At 36.9% G+C, this 24,735-nt stretch overlaps 1 protein-coding gene across 4 annotated transcripts in view; it reads left to right on the top strand.

Moving 5' to 3' along the window:
- Window positions 1-24,735, top strand: part of LOC106884301 (nucleoprotein TPR) — a 163,596-nt gene that overhangs the window by 87,938 nt on the left and 50,923 nt on the right. For all 4 annotated transcript variants that reach the window (XM_014935610.2, XM_014935611.2, XM_014935612.2 and 1 more), the window contains 8 exons: window positions 11,358-11,457; window positions 11,959-12,201; window positions 13,982-14,177; window positions 17,226-17,386; window positions 17,605-17,699; window positions 21,082-21,314; window positions 23,406-23,522; window positions 23,782-24,097. In XM_014935610.2, coding sequence (XP_014791096.1) covers window positions 11,358-11,457; window positions 11,959-12,201; window positions 13,982-14,177; window positions 17,226-17,386; window positions 17,605-17,699; window positions 21,082-21,314; window positions 23,406-23,522; window positions 23,782-24,097 — 1,461 coding nt within the window. The remainder of the gene's footprint in view (window positions 1-11,357; window positions 11,458-11,958; window positions 12,202-13,981; window positions 14,178-17,225; window positions 17,387-17,604; window positions 17,700-21,081; window positions 21,315-23,405; window positions 23,523-23,781; window positions 24,098-24,735) is intronic.

The following is a 24,735-nucleotide window of genomic DNA, read 5'->3' as shown; positions in this document are numbered from 1 at the left end:
GAAGGGCATCCAGCTGTAGAAACTGCCAAATCAGATTGGAGCTTGGTGTTGCCATCCGGTTTCACCAGTCCTCAGTCAAATCGTCCAACAAATGCTAGCATGGAAAGCGGACGTGAAACGATGATGATGATGATATATATATATATATATATATATATATATATATAGAGAGAGAGAGAGAGAGAGAGAGAGAGAGAGAGAGAGAGAGAGATCACGAAAGTGACATAGGGTACAAAGTGGTACCAGCATTGTTAAAGAATAAGTCAAAATGACTCATTAGCTACAGGAGCACTATCTTAATAAGCTGACAAGGGAAACAAAGCTCCCTATGGTCACAGGTATAACCAAATTACATGATTTAGAATTTTGATAGATAGCATCTTAATCAGTGGCTCTTACTGCGCCTAAGATTAAGCTCAACTCAAGAAAATCTGTTGATTTCAAAAACAGTAGAAGTGAGAACTATAAATAATGTGTCTCCCTTGTCAGTTTATTAAGATAGTGCTCTTGTGGCTAATGAGTCATTTTGTCTATTATTTCTAGCAATGCTGGTACCACTTTGTACTCTCTGTCACTTTAGTGATGTCTATAAATTTGCCTTTAGGTTGTTAAATTGCTAATAAGCCACCCACATTATTTATATATATATATATTTATATATATATATATGTGTGTGTGTGTGTGTGTGTGTGTGTGTGTGTCCCCATCGCCACTTGACAACCAGTGTTGGTGTTTATGTCCCCATAACTTAGCAGTTCCGCTAAAGAGACTGACTGTTTGGAACATGGAAGAATTTCTAGCTTCAGTAATTGGCAGCAAGAACAGCTAATACAGCTGCTACTCAACAAACAGAAAATACATTGACCTCATTTACCTCTGATACAGTTGCAAACTCCATCAGTGAATTCACATATAACCTGGATGAGGGTATTGCCTTTCCTGCATTCTACAGCAAGTATGAAGAGGTTTTTAAAGAAGAGTGCTCAGACTGGCAAGGTGAAAAAAAACCCCAACCATTGTGAAGTTGGCCCCAGCTGAGCATGAAAAATACTGCAAATTATATATTACCAAAGAGACCAGGGGAAGTCTGTTTTAAAGAAACTGTTGATACCCTTTCAAAGATTTCCAGCGAGAACAGCTCTTTATTTAATATGTGTTGCCAATGCATGAATATTTAAAAAAAAAAAAGGACAAAGATTTTATTACATATGCTGGAATTAATAGGGAATGCGAGAAATTAAAAATTAATGAACTAAATACCTGATATGTTTAATTTTCATGCAAGGTTTAACGGCAAAGAAAGACACAGAAATTCACAACCAAATTCTGAATAAATTAGAACAGAATCAGAAGCTAACACTACAAGAAATATCTGAGGTATGTCAGAGAATAAATAAACCTAAAGCATGATATGGAACAAATTGAAAAAAGAAGGTGCTCAATCATACAATTGGGATGATTAAAAGTAAGAAATTGGACAGCAGTTGAAACCATGGGACTATGCACAGCAGCTTAACTTCACATGTCAGATGGAAGCAATTTTTGAGGCAAATGACAACCTCATTTTGTTAATGAGTGATGAAGCTCATTTTCATCTCAAAGGCATGGTGAATCAACAGAACTGTTGTTATTGGGCTCTTGAAAATTTGAGAGAACTGCACGAAAGACCATTGTACAGCCCAAAAGTGACAGTCTGGTGTGCTGTTGGAAAAGCTGCCATCATTGGTCCTTAATTTTTTTGAAGACAATAACAGAAATGCAGTTACTGTGAATTCCAAGCATAACATTGAAATGATAAACAACTTCTTTGTGCCTGAATTACGACAATGTGTTGATGTAAGCACAAAGTCTTAGTGCCAACCACACTACAGAAGTGATTACTAATGAAATTTCACATTGGTCACCCAGGGATGTTGAGAATGAAATTGTTAGTGAGAAGTTATGTCTATTGGCCAAGAATGGACCGTGACATTAAAGAACTAGTGAAAGCATGCAGAGGTTGTTGTGCCCTAGTTGCAAAAGCAGCTACCAACCATATCCAAAAACAAATATTCCATGGTCCTGACTGCATGTTGATTATGCAGGTCCACTTAAGGGTTCATATTACCTTGTTATGGTGGACAGTTTTTCAAAGTGTTTACAGTAAGTTTTTTACAGGAATTGTTCACCAAATATGGTATTAGTGATATCATTGTGTCTGGTAATAGAACTCGCTTTACTTAAGATGAGTTCAGAAAATTTTGTAAAATATTATTTATCAAACATGTAACAACTCCGCTGTATCATCCTAGATCAAATGGACAAGCAGAGCGTTTTGTTAATACGTTTAAGAGAATTTTAAAAAGGCAAAAAATGAAGTAATGGATCACCTAGCACATCAATAATTTCTAAGAGTGTACTAAGTAACATCTAATCCGAATACCCTGTCAGGAATGTCACCTGTGGAATTAATGTTCTCTAGAAAGATCAGATCCATCTTTGATAAGTTGATTACAAGTAAAAATAGAAAAAAGGACAAACATCAAAAATACTTTAAAATTCTCCAAGTTAGGTGACAAAGTTTTTGTTAAATCGTATAGATATGGTAAAGAAAGCTAGGAGGATGGTGTAATTAAACAAATTGGAAAAACGTTATTCCTGGTAAAAGGAAGAAAATGTTGAACATAAAAGGCATATAGACCAACTTCAAAAAGGATGTACGAAAGAAACTGTCACGAGAGATGAAATTCTCATGGAAGTATTGCACAACACATTTGAGGTACCAACACCCAAACAAATTGAAACTACATATTCAAGTAACAGAACAAGGAAAAGAACAGAAATACTAGAATATAACCTTAAGCGTAAGAGATATGAAAACTCCGGACAGAGTTTAATTCTCAAAAAGGAGAGAAGTTATGGAAGGCTAATTCTCAAAAAGGGGAGATGTTGTGGAAGTATCCTGACCATTCCCCACATGACCAAAAGTGGACTGGCCCATTTCAATAAAATAAAGAAACTCTGTGAACTGTCAGCAGTTGACAGCGTTGATCATCCATATTGGATTGCTGTGTTTAGTTTAATGTCGTACCTATGTTTGGCATAGTACGGTGTATGTTCTGTGTGAACTTATTAATTCTGAGAAAGGTTATTCTAGATAATCATATCCAAATATTTATTTGGGTAAAACTATTCCTACATCCTTGTGCACACCCCGTCATCATCATAACATTAGTGATGAGATATTCAAAACCCCCAAAGACATAACAAATACACAGCCTTTGTTTCATTTAATTCTAAAAATAATGAATTTAGTAAAAAAAATTGGTGTTTTGAACATAGATAAAATTAAATTTTGATGGAAGTTTTTAATGTATGTCACTTTAACCAATTAGCATTCACATTGTTTTCAACTAATTAATTATCATCTTGTCTCCTTAAGATTTCAATGATGTGATTGTATACTTTCAAAATTACACTGTAAGGTAGGTGTGAGAGGCAAGATATTGCCAGTTTGAACATAAGAGAGGTAGAATATTTGGGCTGGATATAGCTGGATTAAATATTAAATGGTTAAAACAAGAAATTTGTATCCTAGAACTAGGGGTAGTCCTAGGCAAGTTGGTATCAAAAAGAGCTAATAGTCATTGAAATACAACCATTGTTATTTGTAAATAGCCTATTTTTTAATTGAGTAAATTGCATTGGTTTTAGTTATTAGTTTGGCAGCTGGCTTCAGATATGTTTTAAATTAGTTAAAAAAATATTTGTTTATACTGTTATAGAAAGAAAACAGATAATCACCATCATTTCATATCTATTTCATGCTGGCATTGCTTGAACTGTTTCACAGGATCCAGTGGGCCACAGAGCTCTATATAGCTCCAGTGTCAGCTTTGGCATGGTTTCTACAACTGGATGCCCTTTTTAATGCTCACCACTTTACAGTGTGTATTGGGTGCTTTTTTTGTGTCACCAACACAAGTGGGTTTGCCAGGTAACAAGAAAGTACAGTAGAAGGAAAAGAAAAAAACCCTTTAAGTGGGAGGGAAGAATATTAAGAAGGGAAAAGTGAATTTATGCCTGATGTTGAGGGGCTAAAAAGTGTAACAGGACAGCCCACGTGTCTTGCTATAGAAAAGATACATGGTTACTCCACATTATATAGGAGTGGGTAGAAGTAGCTGGAAAGAAGATAGAGATGATGATGATTAGATACCAGAGCATCTCAAGATACAAGATGATGTGAGGGAAGAGTAGCAGATGGTTAGAAATGCGGATAGAGATAAATATAGTGAGGGATGAACAAAGGTGCTGTTTGGGAAATATCAGTATGGAAATGGTGTAAGAAGAGAGAGATAGTAGTTCAGGAAGAAGAATACTAGTGGGATGACATTCAAGATGTAAGATGGTGAAGAGGTTTAAGGGTGGCTGTAGTGAGTGGGTCATGAAGGCAGACGTGAAAGAATGTGGGGAATGAAAGTAGATATGAGGGAGAGATAGCTGAAAGTAAAGACAGGAAGTGGTGATCAGTTGGAAGAGATGATAATGAGAGTAGTGCCATAGAGAAAAGAGTAATGGGTGTTAGAGGATGATATTTGTTGGGGAATACTTGACTAGGTAAAGAGAGAGAGAGAGAGGGGAAGGGCAAGGCCCTGCATGAACAAACCTAACCAAAGTGACTTTAGGACATTTTTTGCTGAGAAGGATGGGTCTCCTCAAGCACAGTTAATCACCAATTATCTCGTCCCTTCCATAAGGTTCAGCATCCAGTGATTAGCTTCCACTACTTTGTCTCAGGTTTTCTGGGTCTCCCTCTTACACAAGTTGCATCCACTTTAAGCAACGTGCACTTTACACATCTGTCCTCATACATATGCGTCATATGACCTATCCAGTATAGTCTTTTCTCTTACACACTACACCTGGTTCCCTTGATGTCTAGTTTTTCTCAATATATCAGCACTTTGTCACATGCACAATGAAACTGCACATCCATCAGACCATAGTAGCTTCATTTCTCTCAGTTTTTGCATGTTCTCTGCATTCAGTGCCCATATATCACTACCATATTGCATTGCTATTCATATACAAGCATTATACAATCTACTTTTTACTCTAAGGGAGAGTAAGACCTTTTGTTGCCAACAGAGGTAAAAGGTCTCTGAACTCTTTTCTTTCCATTCTTATTTGAACAACTATACTTCCAGAACATCCTCTCCACTGCTAATTAGCTCACGCAATTAGCAGAAACTATCTACTACCTCTAGAGTATTCATTCAAGAAAACATATTTCTCAGTATCCTTAGTGTCAGTGGCTCCTGTGCATCTTTTACATATAAACACTACTTTCTCTGTTAACTTTCCTGTTGTTCCACTGCACTTGTACGTCTATAGCTTGCACAGGTGTGGAATTTCTGTCTGTTTTCTTGCTTAGTTAAGTTAACTTTAAGGAGGTTTGATTCCAGGTTTTGCTTTTGTATGGAGTTTCTTTCCTAAGTCAATTACAGATTCTGTTCTGAGAATGAGATCATCAGCATATTGTAGTTCCCAAAGCAGCCAGTGTTAAATTCCTCTGTTATGGAGGACAATGATGAGTAGGAGGAGGCTAAGAACAGAGCTCTGGGGAACTCCCACCTGCACTCTAAATTCATCACTGTACTTATGGTTAACCCTCACCTTACTGACAGCTCCCCTGTATATGGTTTGTATGACTCTCACAAGACTTTTGTCTGCTTTTATCTTCCTCATAGACTCAGATCACAGAGTGACGGACTCTTTTCAAAGGCTTTCTAAGTCAGTGAATACCAAGTACTTACTAAGGTAACATCAGCAGTACTTCTCCCAGTCACAAAATCAAACTGCATATCCTCTACTCAGGATTCTGTTCCTAATTAATTTGGCTATAATTCTCCTTCTTAATTTCATGACCTGGTCCAACAATTTGATACTTCTGTAATTACTTCTGTCCTTTGTAACTGCTGCTACACCAGTCATTGTATGTGATATCTTCTTGCATAGCCTGATTAATTACAAGGGGGTGCTGAAAAGTTCCTGGCTGTAAGGGTATCACAAAAGGCCTGGTTGGAGGCCCAACTTTCTGTGTTCTTTTACAGGGCTTAGAAAAACTGAAGGACCACTGCAGAAAGTGTGTGAATCTGAGAGGGAATATCCTCCTGTATTTTCTGTTCTCCAAAGCCCTCGTATATAAATAACTTAGCTGTGTCCTACTCCATCTCAACAATAATTCCTGATGGACCAAGGGCTTTCCCTGTCTTCATATCCTTAATCTTTCATACGGCTATCGACTCACCTGGTCCTTGTGTTGGAGAGACACACTCTCGTGCATTTTCCTCAATAACCTTTCATTGCAGCACTTCCATACCTCTTTCTTTTCAGAATTGCTTTGTACAATCACCCTATTATCTATCCATACATACTTCTCTCCAACTTCTCAATTCTCTCTCATATACCATCTTGCAATCCAGAACACTTTATTCCTCTGATCTTCACGCTGTAGAATATTTACAGATCTCACCCTTTCTGTTCCTTCCTTTGCTATATAAACCTGTCACCACCACCATGTCACCCTCAATCTGGTTGGAACAAGGCTCAGCCACAGAGTTGATCTGTTGCCCTCAGTAGGTTTTCCCTGCAAACTTCAAGTTCTCTATGTTATACATCTCAGCACCATGGTGTTCCCAAAGCAACACTTCACTGATAAATTGAGTGCTCTCCACACTGAACTCGCACAGCGCTATAGTGACTTTGAAGCACAGAAAAATTATTTCAAGCTGCTTCACAATCCATTTGCTCTCAATGTGGAAACTGCACCTGTACAGATTCAAATGGAGCTGAGAGAACTGCAGTGTAATGGGACATTAAAAGTTAAGTACAACTTTGTGGGGCCCACACAGTTCACTACTACTTCTTGTCAAGAGCTTCAACTAATACTTTTCTAAATTTCAGACTATTTGCTGGGTCTTTGAGTTTCCATATTTTCCTTTTCTAGAATGGTTTGTTTTTCTAAGCCCTTCTAACTCTTACTTTGAAGTCACTAATTAACCTGTGTTGTGTTGTACATTCATTACCTGATAAAGACTTTTCATTCATAAGCATCTATCTTGTGTGCCCTCCAAATTGGTAGGTGGTTGAGTAGCTGCTGGTTTCCTGAAGATGCTGTGGCAGATCATCAGATCATTTGCATTACAGGACACAAGCAGCCTTTTCCCCTCCTCATTTCTATACCCAAAGCCATAACCTCCATGCACCCCATGAAATCTGTTAGAGTGCTGCCTATCACGTCCACTGAAATTACCAGCCACAACAATAAAGTTACTGTCATTTGCCATTGACGTAATTTGCATAAAGAACCTTGAAAAATTGGTCCTTCTGATCATCTGCCAGCCCAAAATATGGAGCATGAGCAGAGATTAATTTAATTGTTGATTTATCTAAGATTAAACTCAACTTAATTGCCCTATCACACACTCTTACTACCTCAATTGCCTTATCTAATTTTATCTACCCATTTTCTGCCAAAAGTATGCTTACATCACCCATCCTGTCACTGCTACCTACCCAAAAATAATTTAAACTTCTCTTCCTTACTCATGAGAAATCTAGCTAAGGCTCATTTCCATCTTACCTCTTGCACACAGCATGCATTTACATGCCTCTGCTCCAGCATTACAATAATTTCACTGATCTTGCCTTTCATTATACTGACGTTGACTGTAGTGACATGAAATTGTGAATTTGGAAGGAAGCATGGGAAAACAGTTGGGGAAATGTCGGAGCTTAAAAAGATGTTCTGTGCAAACTCTTTCCAGCTGGCAGAAAGCTCTTGTTCACAGCTAATTTAATCAATGAATTATAACTTTTTTAATCCTGTACATTATCTAGTGCAGGGGTGTCAAACTCAATCACACTGGGGGCCAAACTCAAAGCACGCTTTAGGTCGCGGGCTAAACAGAATAAACATTTATTCGACAGACTAAAACTTTTTGAACATGAACATGTATTGAAACAGATAGTATATGATTTTATACCAAAAATAAATTTAACTTAAATTACTTAGAATATTTTGCTTTGCATAAAAATATCTCCCATCATAATTGTAAAAATTTTAAATAAGAACATGTTGCAAAATAAAAAGAAAATATAAATAAAAAATTTACTTTTTAGTGAAAATTAAAATTATAAATTAAAACTTTCAATTTTCTTTATGTAATTTTGTCCAAGCTACATACTTGGCATTTTTTCTTGGCAACAATGATGATGTTTGGGACAAGGTTCTGTGTTGTTGAAAATCTGAGGATGGATTGCAGGTGTTCATCTGTGAGACGACTATTATGTGACATTTTATTCATCTTCATCACAGAGAACAGCTGCTTGCACAGATATGTGCTTCCAAACAAAGACAATATTGGAGTTGCATGTAAATGGAACTGGGGCATTGCTTCAGGTATGAAACAAGTGAACTGTGTGGGCCCCACAAAGTCGTACTTTGCTTGTAATGTCCCATTTCACTGCAGTTCTCTCAGCTCCATTTGAATCTGTACAGGTGCAGTTTCCACATTGAGGGCAAATGGGTTGCGAAGCAGCTCAAAATTATTTCTCTGCACTTCAAAGTTACTATAGTGCCGTGCAAATTCATTGCGGAGCGCACTCGATTTATCATCAAAGTATTGCTTTAGGAACACCGTGGCACTGACTTGGTTCAACATTACTTGGCAACTGGGAAAATGAGACAAGTTCAATTGGTGCATTTGTATCTCTCATAAGCACAGTTTAAATTGAAATGCCTTCACTGCATCATACATAGCACAGATCATGCGATCCCATCCCTGGAGCTGGATGTTTAAAACATTGAGATGCGAAGTTATGTCAACCAGAAATGCCAACTCACATTTCCACTTTTCATCCTGCAGAACTTTAGATTCTTTTCCTTTACTGCCCATGAGCCGACATATCTCCTCAACCAGATCAAAAACTATATTGAGGGATCTTTTCCTGACTTTTCCATAGATAAGGCACATCACCGAACCCTGAATGCGTTTCTTGCAGGAAAGACTGAAATTGGTGGTGATTTAACCCTTTGGCTTGGATAAAGTTTACAGTTTGTATTACAGTGCTCGTTATATGTTCCACTTTTTAGGCTTTAGCACACAGCGTTTCCTGGTGTATGATGCAGTGATATGTTGTCAGCTCACCAACACAGTTTTCTTGTTGCATCTTTAAACATATCCTATCCACTAGTCCATTGTTTTCACTGTGCCCAACAAGTTTGTCTCAAGGCAGTTTCATGTCGGTTACACTATGACATATTTTTTCAAAAAGGCCCTTTCCTGTTGTTGCCCCGTGCATCGATTTAATGTCCAAAATTTCCTCCATGATGAGTAAATTGGAATCCACTCCAGCTGTGCCATATCAGTCATGTCAGTAGTCTCATCCACAGCAAGAGAGTATGCAACAACATCTTTTCCTTTTTCAATCAACTGTGTTTTGAAATCAGCAACTGTATTTCTGCTAATACTCAGTCGCTTCTTGTCTGGACACAAAATGTCACACATTTTCATCATGCAGCTATTCACAAACTCTCCTTCAGTAAATGGCCGGGCTGATTTTGCGATCTCCTCTGCCACTATAAAACTTTCTTTAACAGCAGCTTAACTTTGTGATTTCACTTTGTTTAAAAAAGTCTGTTGTAATGTGAGATTCCTCTTCAACTCTGTCTACCTTTTGTTGCTTCTGCTCAGCAGTGAGGTATTTATACTTGTCGTGATGTTTTATCTTGTAGTGGCATTTAAGATTATACTTTTTAGGTACAGCAGCATCAGCACCACAATTAAGACAATGGGTTTGCCATCAATGTCAGTAAACATGTATTCGGTTTCCCACTGGATTTGAAAGGCTCTGTTTTCAGCATCGACTTTTCTCTTGGCCATTGATATAGATAGCTACTACTACTGAATGACGTCTTGTAAAAATTATCGCCCAAAAGAGCAGTAAGGTGGCTGTTGCGGTGCATTATGGGATTAGTAGATTTTGTGTCATCATACAACAAGCAATCAGAGAATCGAAGGAGGCGTTTCCCAGCATGCTTTGTTGCAGTTACAATTAAGACTTGTGACTGTGTTATCATGCCTCTTTAATGTGTTTTTTTTGTACAGAGTGTAATAGTTACAGTGATGTTGTTTCTAGTCGTGTATTAAATTATTGCTACTCTTGGAGACACCTTTAGTAAGAGAGGTAATGCAGTCAGTGCTATATATAATGTAATGGCCTGCTTTAGCCACATACTATGTATGTGTAGTTGTAACAAGAAGGCATAGATGTTGCTGAGGGCAGCAAGGTACTCTATTTGCTGATGCCACCATTTGGACCAATTTCATGCTGATATCAAAATGGTCCTGCGGGCCAGATGAAATTGCTGCAGAGGCCAGGAGTTTGACATGTCTGATCTAGTGCAAGCAACAACAAAGATGTGAGAAGATATGGTTTCAGGCTATCCAGAAGGGAGCAGAAGGTGGGTACATATCAAGAATTACTTACCTGCACACGCACACTTATACATCTTGACTGCATAACTACACGCACACACATGTATACGACTCAACATCTCCACATATATTCAAGTACATGGTGGAAGAAGGGAATACATCTCAGTATCAGATTTATACATAATGAAGGAGTGAAGTGTGTAACGAGTTGCTAGGGGAGAAAAATTCATGTTTCAATCAAAAATGGTGGTGGTTTTGGAGGTAGGAAAAGTGAGGTGGGATTTGAGCTGTTTTAAACTGTATTAGAATCTATTGAAGCATACTCATAACTATATGAACTTCATAAATTTATTTTGTAGTATTTAATTATTATTAATACTGCTAGAAGTATATACTGATACATTTAATGATTAGATATATATGAAACATAGTCAATAATAGAAGAAAAAGATGACATGCAGGAGAAATGGAACCTGCTGTACACGTGGGCTCAGGATGTGAGAGACAGGAAATGCACCAATCTATAGGGTAAAAAAAAAAATTTGTGATTATGAAATGTAAAATTTATCTATGGAAACAGTGACACCAATGCAAGACACAAGTCACAAGACTGAAAGTTGGTGGAAATTCATATAAGGAAGGCATATTTACTTCTAAAAAAAGAATATTTTCAAGATCAGTTAAGCTTTTTGAAATACCACAACCACAATTTCTTTTTTAAATGAAGTAAGAGAGCTAATCACTATTTGTGCAATGTTGCTAATCATTTGTGGTGAAGCAGAAAGTATGAACTTTTATGAAATACATAATTAGTAAATTTGCCATATATTTCCTGAGGTAATTCAGGTTTTAAATTGTTATTTTTAATATTAGCATGGAAATTGAAAATCTACACACCCAAATTGAGCAAATGGCCCAGGATAATGGAGTGAAAGAGAAAGACTTGGAGGATAAGGCCAAAACAATATCTCAGGTACATTTTACTGATCCCAATTACTAATTACTGAGCAAATTAGTAAATCTACTTTGCTCCTCTTTTTTCAATTAATCAATATCATTATTTGCACTGATTTTTCCCTGTATCTGAACATTGATAGTAAATTGAATTAAATTGGACAATGTATTGGATGATAGATGACATAGTGTTCTTTCGTGAGGTCATTGTTTGCAGCCCATCAAATTGTAATCAATCTCACAAATAACTTTGCTCTACCTTTGGCTGGGTAGTTTTGCATTTGAAAAGATTGGTTGTTGATTACTAAAAGTATGTCCTAAAGAGACATAATCAACTCTCAGTAATTGGTTTTAGGTGGTTGGAAGTAGACATCCTACTGAGATATAGTTCGTCTTTGTAAACAGTATCAACTGAAGTAACTTCTATGATAACCTCACTTCATCTATTTAAAGTTATTCTGTTATATGTATGTATGCGTAAATCCAAGTAGTAAATAACTATATTGTTAATTTTAATCAGCTGAAGAAAATTGGACGTAAGTATAAAGAACAAGCTGAAGACACTGCCAAGCAGTTGAACGAACTGAGAGATATGCACCTAAGTAGTAGTAATGCAGATACCAGTAAACCTGACCAGATGACAGCTGATACTAATGAAGCTATGGAACAGTTGAAGAAAAAGACAGAGGAAGCTGAGCGAAAATTGAAAGAAGTTGAAGAAATTAAGGCTTCATTCCAAGAACAAATTAATAAATTGGAACAGGTTTTTGTTTTTATTCATTTTGTTGTATTGCTCTTTTACGAGTTTATTTGACATACCTTTCACCCTTGAAATAATGGTACGGTTACTAACATATAGGATCACATCAAGCAGCTGTCCTATTGAACAAATTATAGTGGGGAATACATGTGTAGTTGGTTTGTTTAGCATGGAAACTGTTCAGAATTGTTGTTGGGGTTATTGTTTTGCCCTAGATCTATGTTCAAAAGTATCTCATCCATGGCCATCACAGTCTTTCCCCCACCCCATGACATTTTTCAGATAATTCGGTCTCAGTAATCAACCAGCTTTAGCTGGCTAGAAGTGGATATCCTACTGAAATTTTATCATAGCTACATTTCCAACCTTTTTCATTTTTTTTTTTCTTTTTAAATTGTAAGGTACATTTTTAGAAAGATTTGGTTGCTATTCCTAGCAAGTCTAATTACCATGTTAACTGTGGCTTATTGTTGTAGGAGTTAATTTGCAACTGTAAGGAATTGAGGTTAAACCATATCAAAGTAAAATCAGCCCTCTCCACTTTAGCATAAGTTGTCATTTCTTCCAGTTTCCAAACCTTTCTGAACTGGAGAAGAAAAATTATATATCAGAACATGACACTCAAGTGTGTTCACACCTGGATGAGCTACGCAGAAACATCTGACAAATTTCAGGATATTTATTTTTGCTTAAAATACCAGTCTGGTTACTTCCTAGATATCAGTAACGAGGAAACAAGAATAGTGGCAGAAGAACTGGTTTCACTTTAAAATAACAGTGAGCTGAGGCCAAAGTTCAAAAATTCATGTCAGGATTTTTAATTGCAAAAATACATTTCTGACAGCTACCCTGCACCATGGAACAAAGTCAAAATGTACTTTATTTCCTTTCCAACATAATATTCTGTAAAGTGGAATTTCAGTGCAGTTGCCTAGATTCTTTCTAAGCAAAGAAACAGACTGAAAATTACTGAACATGAGAATCTAAGACTACGTCTTAATACCTCTCTGTCTGATGTCATATAGCTAATATCCCTGTACAATGTACAGCCATCACATTAAAAATATGAAAACAATGTAGCTACAGGTGGGATGTAAATTTACTCTTTCATATTTAAAAACTGTGAAATACAGTTGTTTTGAATTTGCAGTAGAAAGAGATCTGTGAGGTGGTGGCCTAGGAATATAGCCTGAGTGCCAAGGAGCAGCAACCCCCAAAAGTTTGGGAACCACTGGTCTCTAGCAAAATATATCTTCTATATATTTTTGATATGATAAATAGGTATAGTGTAAAAATTTTCACAAATATTCTCAAAATATCTCAAAGAAAAACTTTATATATAATCACTTATTTTTAATGGAAACAATTGAAAAGACATGCATATTCTCAAAGTAGCTGAAGAAAATTTTTATAATCACTTATTCTTAATACAAATAATTGAATATAGCAGTAGAGAAAGAGTGAGGATGTGCATGCCACAATGATTAAAGATATTCTGATGAAAACAATTGAATAAAGTGACAAAGAGTAAGCGATGGAGAGAGAAATCTATTACAATGAAAGTTAGCTTTGGGACTGAAGCATGTGTTTGAATATTCAATAATAAAACTTCATTTTGATTAAAAAACTATATTAAAACTAAAATGTATGAAAGTTTTTAAAATATTTTAGACTTTGTTGATTGCTTTCCTTTAGCATAAGTTATATGATTCCAACTAATAAATAAGCAGCTTTCTTTATTATAGTATAGACATGTAATTTTTTTTCCTTCTCCTTCCCCCAGCAATTGAATGAGTCAAAAGAAAATGAGACTCAACTGAAAACTAAAACCCAAGAGATGGAGACTACCCAGAATAGATATAAGAACCTCCTCCAGAGTGCTAAAACCAGGTTGACCAGTCAGAAAGAACAACTGGAGAAGATGACTGCTGAAATGAATGAACAAAAGAAGTTGCTGGAAAATATGGATAAGGCTAAAAGTAAGTGGGTTGATTCTGGACAGTCCAGTAAACCTGATATTAAGATTTCTTTGACATTGAATGTACGTGGAGAGTTTAACTATTGATAGGATAGTCCATCTGGATGTGGGTATTTGTGTAAATAACTATGCAAACATAACAATTTCATGCTTAAATAGATGATGTCCTACTATAGCACTGAAGCAAAGTTTAACTCTTCACCTCAGTGAATAATAATAACAAACATCACTTCACAACCACACACACGTGTGTGTGCACACATAACAATGTAAATCAGAACAACTAAAATTTAAGTATTATGTGGCCTCACTGGGGATTAAAGAAACATGCAAACACATTCCTTCTATGTTGCTGATGTGCAGAAAAAAGAGGGAGTGAGTCTCTTGACAAAGCATTTTATGGTTTATTGATCACTCGTCAGAGAAGACATACTCAGCTTCCTCTCCTAGTCAATTCCACAGGTCAGCTGCTGTATAAAGCAATCATGAAGTGGTGTAGCACATTAGTAGACACCCTAATTTGCATATTTGTGCTTTTGACTGACTTGTCATTAATTAAATAATGTCTATTTTATGCACAGCACTGTAAATTAGAACTGAAATAGTTAAAATACTTCACAGCCCTACTGTGAGTGAACTAAGAATGTAAATTCAATCTTAAGACTTTGTATTTTGTCAGACAAAAGTCTAAACATTGCTCAATACACAATTATATTTTTTTCAAACCTGCTCCTGAATAGAATTGATCATGCAAAGTACATTAACATTGAGATTTGTGCTTAAATTTGCATACATTACATTTATGCATATATGTTTCAGCATCAGAAAACTGCTTATGCTATTTTATATATATATACACTTCTACACTCCTACATGTGTATATCTGTATGTGTGTGTATAAGACGTGTGGGTATCAGATGTACAGGGTAGGGCAGAGAGGACAGATGTTTTTGAAAAATTCACAAAATCATTAATTTTTGCTGCAAATAAATGTTATTGACATTAGTATGTTCGTATTGAATTAGTTTTTGTCAAAATCAAGTGTGGAAAACAGTATCCATCATGTGGTGTCCGTTTTCATTGATGCATTTCTGAAGGCATTCTTGGAGGTTAGCCTCCACTCTCTCCAGCATTGCTCTGTTGATTTGGGCGACTTCCACACTGATAGCTTCCTTCATATTGTATGGGGCTTATGCACATATAGATGTGCCTTGAGGTTTCCTCACAAGAAATAATCAGACATGGACAAATAAGGGAGCCAAGGAATGTCAGCAAACCTGGAAATAAGGCGGTCACTGGAGAGAGGGCAAAGAACATCCATTGATGCTCTGTGTGGAGTATCACCCCATCCTGCTCACACCACACACATTAAATAGGCTTACGTTTTCATCATAATTCAGGCACAATGAATGTAACACTCGATGTAGCAACCAGAGTTCACAGTAACTGCATTTCTATTATTGTCTTCAAAAAGTAAGGACCAATGATAGCAGCTTTTCCAACAGCACACCAGACTCACTTTTGGGCTGCACAGTGGTCTTTCGTGCAGCTCTCTCAAATTTTCAAGAGCCCAATAACGACAGTTCTGTTGATTCACCATGCCTTTGAGATGAAAATGAGCTTTATCACTCATTAGCAAAATGAGATTTGTCATTTGCTCAAAAATTGCTTCCATCTGACGTGCAAAGTTAAGCTGCTGTGCATAGTCCCATGGTTTCAACTGTTGTCCAGTGACCAACTTTTACAGGTGGAAATGCAGGTCTTCATGCGAAATATACCTTATCAATCGAATACCAATGCCAAGTTCAGTGGAATGCCTCTAAGCAGAGCAATTTTGACACCATATTCAAGTTTGTCTGACATAGCAAAGATTGTTTGCCAACATAACATGGCAGTCCTTATATTTTCGAACAAGGGAATCTAGCACCCCCACTCGGCTCAAAACAATATCTGTGTATCGTGATTTCCCTTCATCAGCAGAGAATAATTGTTCAGCTAGAATTGACTGCCAAATTCCCGTTTGAAATATATAGTTTTCAAAGTGACAACTACTAGTCACTTATCTATAAATTAGAAAATTGCTTTTTTTTTTTTTCTGTACTGATGAAGGGAAATAACCTGGAAATCACGATACACAGATATTGTTTTTTGAGCTGAGTGGGGGTGCTAGATTCCCTTGTTTGAAAATATAAGGACACAGATCATGTCGTATAGCCAGCTGGAGACAAAGTCTCCTGGGGCTAAATTACAGCAACATTTGTCCTAAACCAGGACTGCCATCTTAGGTTGGCAAACTATCTTTACTACAAAGTACTGTTGCTGAATATCTCCTGAGATTTTTAAAAAATAGTAATTTGTCTGACATGTTCCACATTTTCCGAGGTCTGTACTATAATCTCCTACTCATTAGTGTACCTCATGTACGAAGTGCATTCACCCAACATAAAATTGTGTTATGGGTGGGAACAGTCTGATTTCAGTAAATGTTGATGTGGCGCCAAAATTTATGCTGAACTGCTGTGACAGACTCATTATTCATCAGGTAACTGTCATAGGCAAACATACGATGCTCTATTGTCCACAGTGCCATGGCTTCACCTGAAAAGAAAAATAAAATGCTATGACACCACGGACCGAATGGTACCTGTTGGACATATGTCTCTCCCCCTGTGGTTGAGTAATAGCCATTTCAAAAACATTCATCCTCTCTGCCCCACCCTGTTAGATATGGATGAATGGTTAAGAAGTTTGCCTCACAATCAGTAGGTCTTAGGTTCAGTCTCATTGAACCTTAAGATGAGTGTCTTCTGCTACAATAAACCTGTCTTGAGCCAAGCTCTCAATATTGTAATTGGGTAGGCAGAAACTGTGTTATTCAACTTAATTTCTTGCAATTTCTTCAGGAATATCACATTATTCCTGGAGAAGTCACAATTTTGTAACTTAAATTGAATAACTCCAAATTAATGTGTCATTTGTTATTTTATTTTATGACGTACATATGTGTAGCATGCTAAAATATATGTATTGTTTATTTTTAAATGCTCAGCTGAAAGTGTGATGCGAGAGAACAGTATTAAGAGTCAATATGAGAGTCGTATTAACAGCCTTGAGAGAGAGTTGGAAGAAGCAAGACGAGCTGTTAGTGCTGCTCCAGCTGCCGGTGACTTAAAACAGATCCAGAAAGAAAATGCTGAACTGCAAGCTAAGGTTACTGTGTTTAATTCTGTTATTTTTCCTTAATTTTGTCCAGTGTGTATTGATGGTCCTTCCAGGATCCCTTTCTTGCATTTTTTGTCCTCTTCCTATCTGTATAACTCTCTTTTTCACTCCCCTTTTATCTTCCTTACACTACATATATTTCTTCCTTCTTTCTTACGATGTCCAATGCTTCATTCTAATTCAATGTACAACTTTTGTTCCTTCAGGTACAACAAATCCAAAAGCAACTAGAGGTGAAACAGAAACAGCAACCACCATCATCGAGAACAACAACACCTGCTGCATCTGCTGATAGACTCAGGTAACATCAATTACTCTCATATTGTTTCTCTTTTGGTAGTAGTGATGCTTTCAAGTTAAGAACTTTGAAAATGAACTTGATTCTTAGAGGAATTACTCATTCCTTCAGTGTAGAAGAGCCTGTGAAGGAACTCTTAGCGGCAGTGCAACTTTTCCTCAAATCAATTAATTAATAGAAAACAAGTTTATTATTAGAATGTTGTAACTAGTAGTAGTAGTTGTAGTAGTAGTAGTTGTAGTAGTAGTAGTAGTAGTACATAGTTATTATGGGTTTTGTCTGAAAAAAAAACAGCCAGTATTTCTTGCAACCTGTCTATGCCAAATTCTACATTCTGAACTCGCATGTTTTATCATCTTGATAGACTAAACTCCACCCTGTTCTGAGACCCTACTGTAGTTTTCACTTTATAATTGTTCAGGCCAGGGGTCGCCAAAGAAAGTCTGAGGGACCCCCTTGGGGCCAGTGAGGAATTACAGGGGGTCGATGATAGCCAAGGAGTCGAATGGGGGTTGGCATGCGAAAAGCCAGCTCACCCAGATGAACTGCTTGAAATACTTAGTCAGCGCCATGCTCATCCCACACATTGATGTTGTCAATTTCAATAAAAAATATTCCAGCAATATGATGTGTTTTTCAAATTTTCTAACTGTGAAAACAATTTCATAAAAATTGAAAGTTTAATACTGTATCCTTGTACGTGTAGTTTTAAATGTAAAAAGTGTCACATCTTCAATAGAATTTTTTAATTTGTCATACATGTATATTTTAGCTAACATTTTAATTGCCAGCATCAGTACCTGGTACGCATTTAAGATATGGTACAGTAGGGTATTAAGATATTTTAAATGAGGAAGGTGGTCAATGCCAAAGGAGAAGTGGCTAAATGAGGTCGATGGTCAAAAAAGTTTGGTGGCTCCTGATTTAGGTGAACAGTGCAGAGCCTGTTACAAGTGTGCTGTGTTTAGCAGAAAGTTGGTTGGGAAAAAATGAGATAGTATCTAATCTGCTATTTGGTTAAAAAAAGAAGTGCCTTTATTATGACAAATATGAGTTTTATTGTGTTCAAGAAAGTCTGTTGGCCTGGGCATATAATCCTTATATAAGGTAAGTACTTACATACATAAAAGTATATACTCATATATGGTATACACTTATATACTTATGTGTGCTACTCATATATATTATATGCATTGGCTGAGATTTGAGTAGGGGCCATGAGGGACAAGCTTGAGTTGTAGAAGTCACTAATGAAACAAGTTGGCTCATATTTTAGGATGTATGAATACAGGGATAAGTAATAAGGAAAACTAGGGGCTAAATCCTATTCAATTAAAATCAAGTAAGCACCAGTTAATTAAATTCAATAAGGTGCAGGCATGGCTGTGGTTAAGAAGTTTGCTTCTAAACCACACACTGTGGCTCTTTGGGAAAATCATCATCATCATCGTTTAACGTCCGCCTTACTGGCTAGCATGGGTTGGACGATTTGACTGAGGACTGGTGGACCAGATGGCTACACCAGGCTCCAATCTGATTTGGCAGAGTCTCTACGACTAGATGCCCTTCCTAACGCCAACCACTCCGAGAGTGTAGTGGGTGCTTTTATGTGCCACCAACACAAGGACCAGTCAGGCAGTACTGGCAACGGCCATGCTCAAAATTGTGTATTTTTCGTGTCACCTGCACAGGAGCCAGTCCAGCAGCACTGGCAACGATCTCGCTCGAATGTCTTTTCACGTGCCACCGGCACAAGTGCCAGTAAGGTGACGCTGGTAACGATCACGCTCAAATGGTGCTATTTACGTTCCACTGGCACGGAAGCCAGACAGCTGCTCTGGCAACGATCACGCTCGGACGGTACTCTTAACGCTCCACTGGTACAGGTGCCATCATGATTTCACTTTCACGTGCCCCAACAGGTCTTCACAAGCCGAGTTTAGTGGCCAATGAAGGAGAGGTTGGCACAGGTGCCAGTTGTCAAATTTGGTTCGATTTCAATTTCACTTGCCTCAACAGGTCTTCGCAAGCAGGGTTTTGTGTCCAAAGAAGGAAAGGTACGCATAAGTGGGCTGGTTACACCCCTGGCAGAGGCCTAGGATTATGGTCTCACTTGGCTTGCCAGATCTTCTCATGCACAGCATATTTCCAAAGGTCTCGGTCACAAGTCATTGCCTCGGTGAGGCCTAATGTTCGAAGGTCATGCTTCACCACCTCATCCCAGGTTTTCCTGGGTCTACTTCTTCCACAGGTTCCCTCAACCGCTAGGGTGTGGCACTTTTTCACACAGCTATCCTAATCCATTCTCGCCACATGACCATACCAGCGCAATCGTCTCTCTTGCACACCACAACTGATGCTGTTTTCTAATATATATTTCTTTATTGCCCACAGGGGGCTTAACGTAGAATGGACAAATAAAGACAGACAAAGGAATTGTCGATTGCATCGACCCCAGTGTTGTAATCGGTACTTGTTTAATCGACCCTGGAAGGATGAAAGGCAAAGTCAACCTTGGCAAAATTTGAACTCAGAATGTAATGGCAGACGAAATACTGCTAAGCTTTTCACCTGGCTTGCTAACAATTCTGTCAGCTCACCTATGTTTTCTAATATAGCCTTGAGCTAACCAAAGCCATGTGAGTAGATTTGGTAGACAGAAACTGAAAGAAGTTTATGTGTTTGTGCCTCTTTGTCATGATATCACATGATAGTTATAAACAAGCATCATTGTTATACAAATGGCATCCTTTGTTTTCATCCTTCTGTGAAAACATATCTAGTCAGAAGGAAATATTACTTTGCTTGGAAATGGGTGAGGCTTGGTGGCATGAAGAGCATCCTGCCATATAAAATCTACCTCTACTGAAAGTATTTATTGATTACATAGTGTACTTACTGTTTAAAATATGTATTGGTTATACAGTGTGTGCACTGTTTAAAGTACTTAGAGTATTTACACAAAGTACTAACTGCTTAAAACAGTCACCTATACCTCTTAGTCAGTGTTGGGTGTCTTTGGCAGGGACCATGCATTGCACAAGCCAACTATGGAGCTTCGACATGCTAGAAATAGCAGTTCAGTCTCTCTCAAATTAAGCACCTTCATCTTCAACAATTGAGGATACGTCAGATAATGTACTTGATCATAGACCTACTCAATCAGGATTGGAATGACCTAGGACTAAACGACAACAGTGTAGGACTGGTGACAGGCTGTGAATTCTCACTCCCTTTTCTTTCTTCAGACCCTGACACCTCCCCTCATTTTCACACCCTTATAGTTCTCTACTTGTATGTTAGGTAATTATTTGTTGGGTGGATAGAACAAATACTATTGAATTTCACTCAAAATAAATGTTTTGCTTGTAATTACCATTTTTAGCCTCCCTGTGGGTGAAGCTCCTAAGATGGCCAACATAAGGCCAATGACCTCAACAACACCAGCTCCTGTGAGGCAGACAGCTGTCCAGCATGCATCTGCTGCCGCTGCTGCAAAAGCAACTGCAAGTATAAAACCCATGGCAATTGCTTCCACCACAGCTAGTCCAGTTTCTGCCACAACACCAACAGCCACTGTTATGCCAACCACCATTACAGCTCAAGAACCTCATGATGGTAAATATTTTTATAAATGGAATGTTCTTTACTCTCTTCTTTTTCTCTTTCACTTTTCAGACTTTTTCATTCTTAAGTCTCTTTCTCTTTCTCAGCAACACACCTTGTTTCTCTGACTTTGCATGTCATCATTATAGTATTTATGAAATTTAGTACCACCAAGTAATGGAGTTGAACTGATTGAGTGAATTTCTTCCCACCAAAAATCTCTGGCTTTGGATCTATGTTAGAAACCATTTTTATTATTACACCTGAGCTGACCATTCTGTAGAGCTTATACAAATGTTCTTACAGAAAAGACAAAGCAAGAGTTTACTCTAATTGATAAGAGAGTTATTACACTGGAAGGAAAACTGGATGAAAGCTATCTGTAGAACAAATTGGTTGATGTGGATCAAATAAAAGGCAGATCGATGAAACTATTAAAATGTACTAATAAAACATACTACATGTATGCTTTTTAGTGAGTTTTCTGATTAAGTCTTTTTTTATCCACATATTTTTGTGAACAGCCAAATCATTGGTTATAGATTACCAACAGACCAATCATTGGTTCACAGCATTTCTAGTGGTAAAAATGACAAAGAAGAGTCTTTGTCATTTGGTCAAATCTAGAACCTTGTGGTTCTGAAGAAAACTGCACAGTCATGGCATATTATAGGTTCAATTCCAGCTGAACGTGTTTTTTATAGTGTTAGCTTTAATTTTTACATTTCTTTAATTTCATCTCTCAAGTCAGCATTGATCAAGTGGTGAGTATAAAACAGGTTCAATGACTATTGGCTTCTGAGATTCTGTCAGTAACCTATTATACATTAATGAAAAATTAGTTTAGGTTCTCTGTGATAAACTAAGACCCTAGCTAGGAGTACATTTCTCTTGCTATCTAAACTTTTCAGAGACTGAAGTCATGTGCAGTGTACATATTGTTTGTGAAAAGAATGTACTTTTGTGTCAGCTCTCTGTAATTCTTATGATCCTAATCATTTTAAAGGTTGAATTTGAAATAGAACAGTAACAAAGAAACATATACATCATTTAATGTTCAAATTCCATACCAGTATGGGTTGAATGGTTTTAAAGGATCCAGTGAGCCAAAGTACTGAGTGGGGTGGTGTAGTATTGAAGGAGCTGGTTTTCTGCCAGATGCTGAGAGGTTAAAGCATGATAGGACTTGAACAGGTGTCTTGCTGCAGAGGAGTTACATGGATATCTCAACCAGAAAGGGAGAAAGGATGGTGGAGATGAGGTATCAGGATGTGCCCTCAAGGTACAAGTTGTATATAGAGAGAATAGGGACAGGATTAAAGATGAATAGGTTCGTAGAAGTCTGAAAGGTAAGTGACAGGCATAGAAATGTGCTAATCTGTATAATGTCGAGAACATAATCTGAGAAGTTTATATTCTTGAATTTTTTTATCTTCATTTGTATCTATCCTTTTTGTGTGGTGTTTATCGATAGCAGAATAGAAAAATGGATGTAGTATATGTTCCATTATTTAGTAGCAGTACTGGTTGTGGTAGTGACTCAATGTAGCGCCAAATGAGACATAATCAAGTTGGATCAATTGATTGTTCATGAAGTTGAAAGTCTGTACATCATTGCATATCCTTAGAATTGAAGCAGACATGAATATTGAACACCATACAGATGTTTCAGACTTGTTTTAAGGCTTGCAATTAGTTCCTAGCTCTTTAATAATTTTTATCTTATATTTTTGTTGGTCGGAGTAGATTCCTTGTCACAAAAAATTTCTGATATAAAAAGAATGTGAGCCCTTCATGTAAGGGGGAGACTCACATTTAATCACTTTTTTATAAAAAGTGTCACAAATCAGAATCCAACAACATTGAGTTGGATTCTTGAAAGTTCCAATGGTCCTGTTTATGGGAGGTAGAACAATTAATTAATGCTTACAACAGTATATGTGATCTCTATTTTCTTATAAATTAAAATAGTAACAAAAAAAATAATCTACTTTCATCTATCTTTCATTTGTCAAAATGCTCCTGTATGACTGAAATGTCTTTGAGTTGCAGTCTCTTGTACTAATTTCAACTTTGTTTTAAATAATGCCTTTTATTGCTCAGGTGTTACAGATAGTCCCCCTTCAGCCATTAATCAACTTAGTAGTACATCAGTGCCTTTGACTAATCGACCAGTTCAGCAGATCCAGCGTGTTACTCCTCAAATTGAGTTGATGCAAGGTAAGTGTGTTGATGGTTACTGTTGACAAGTAAACCAAAAAATAAAAAGATTCACCCTATTTCTCTCTCTTCTAAGTTTTATATAGCTTCTCGACTTTTCTTCAACTTTTTGAATTGAATACTTACTTTTCTTAAATACTTTCTTTCTTGCATGAATTCATTAAAATTTTAAAGATATTTATTATTTGTTTAGACTTATTGGCTTCTTTGTCGTCTCAATGTGCTCTCTCTTGCTTTGTTTTGTTTCCACTTCCTGTAGAGTCTTCTTTGTCTGTAACACCAACGTCAGTGGCACCAATTCAGCAGGTGGACGTGGAATATCCTTCAATGTTGGTGATAGCAAGTACTTCTACTGTGACATCAACACCTGGTTCAGTTGTTTTAGTATCTTCATCCTCAAGCACGTCCACTAACTCCTCACTGTCTGTCACTTCGAACTTGAGCAGTCAAGAAGGGGAAGGCAGCGATATTCAACAATCAGCTGTTTCTGCAGGGAATGGCCAGGGTCAGTCCCAACACTCACAAGCATCAGCGTCTCAGTCTACCATTAAAAGAACACGAGAGGATATTGAAGCGTATGTACTAACTTTTGTTAGTCTTATTTAGCCAAGTTACTAATTAAAGGATTATTATAGATTCATAAACTCTCATGGAAAGTTTCTAGTAAAGATTCTTAACCCTTTCGTTACCATATTTCTAACCAAAATACACCCCTTATGAGTTTCAATTAATTTCTCACATAATCATAAATTTACTCTGGTTTCATTAAACAACTCTAACTTTTTTATTTATCAACATATTAATGTGATTTTTGGATGATAATTTAACGAAAGGTTCTCAACCAATTGTATACCAAAATTTTTGTCACAAGGTGACTCTAATTACAGGTAAATTCAACAAAATATAAAATTATTAAAATTTTTTTTTTTAAACATCGCTATAGAAAATGGGTTATTAGCTAATATTCAATTGGGTATACAACAAAATATTATTATAGAAGAGTTGTGCACATTACTGGATTTATCAGGCGAATTTAACACACAAAAGACAGGTGTACCATAAAGGTATAAATAAAACAAAAGACTGGAATTTGTCTTTGAAGAAAACTGGAAAACAAAATACACACACACACCATCAACTAGATTAAATAAGCTTTCCCATATACATAGATACACAGAAATATACAATAATGATTTACAAAATAAATTAATCA

This window comes from Octopus bimaculoides, chromosome 7 (genome assembly GCF_001194135.2).
Source record: "Octopus bimaculoides isolate UCB-OBI-ISO-001 chromosome 7, ASM119413v2, whole genome shotgun sequence".
NCBI classification, from domain to species: domain Eukaryota; kingdom Metazoa; phylum Mollusca; class Cephalopoda; order Octopoda; family Octopodidae; genus Octopus; species Octopus bimaculoides.
This window is presented reverse-complemented; position numbering and strand designations above follow the sequence as displayed.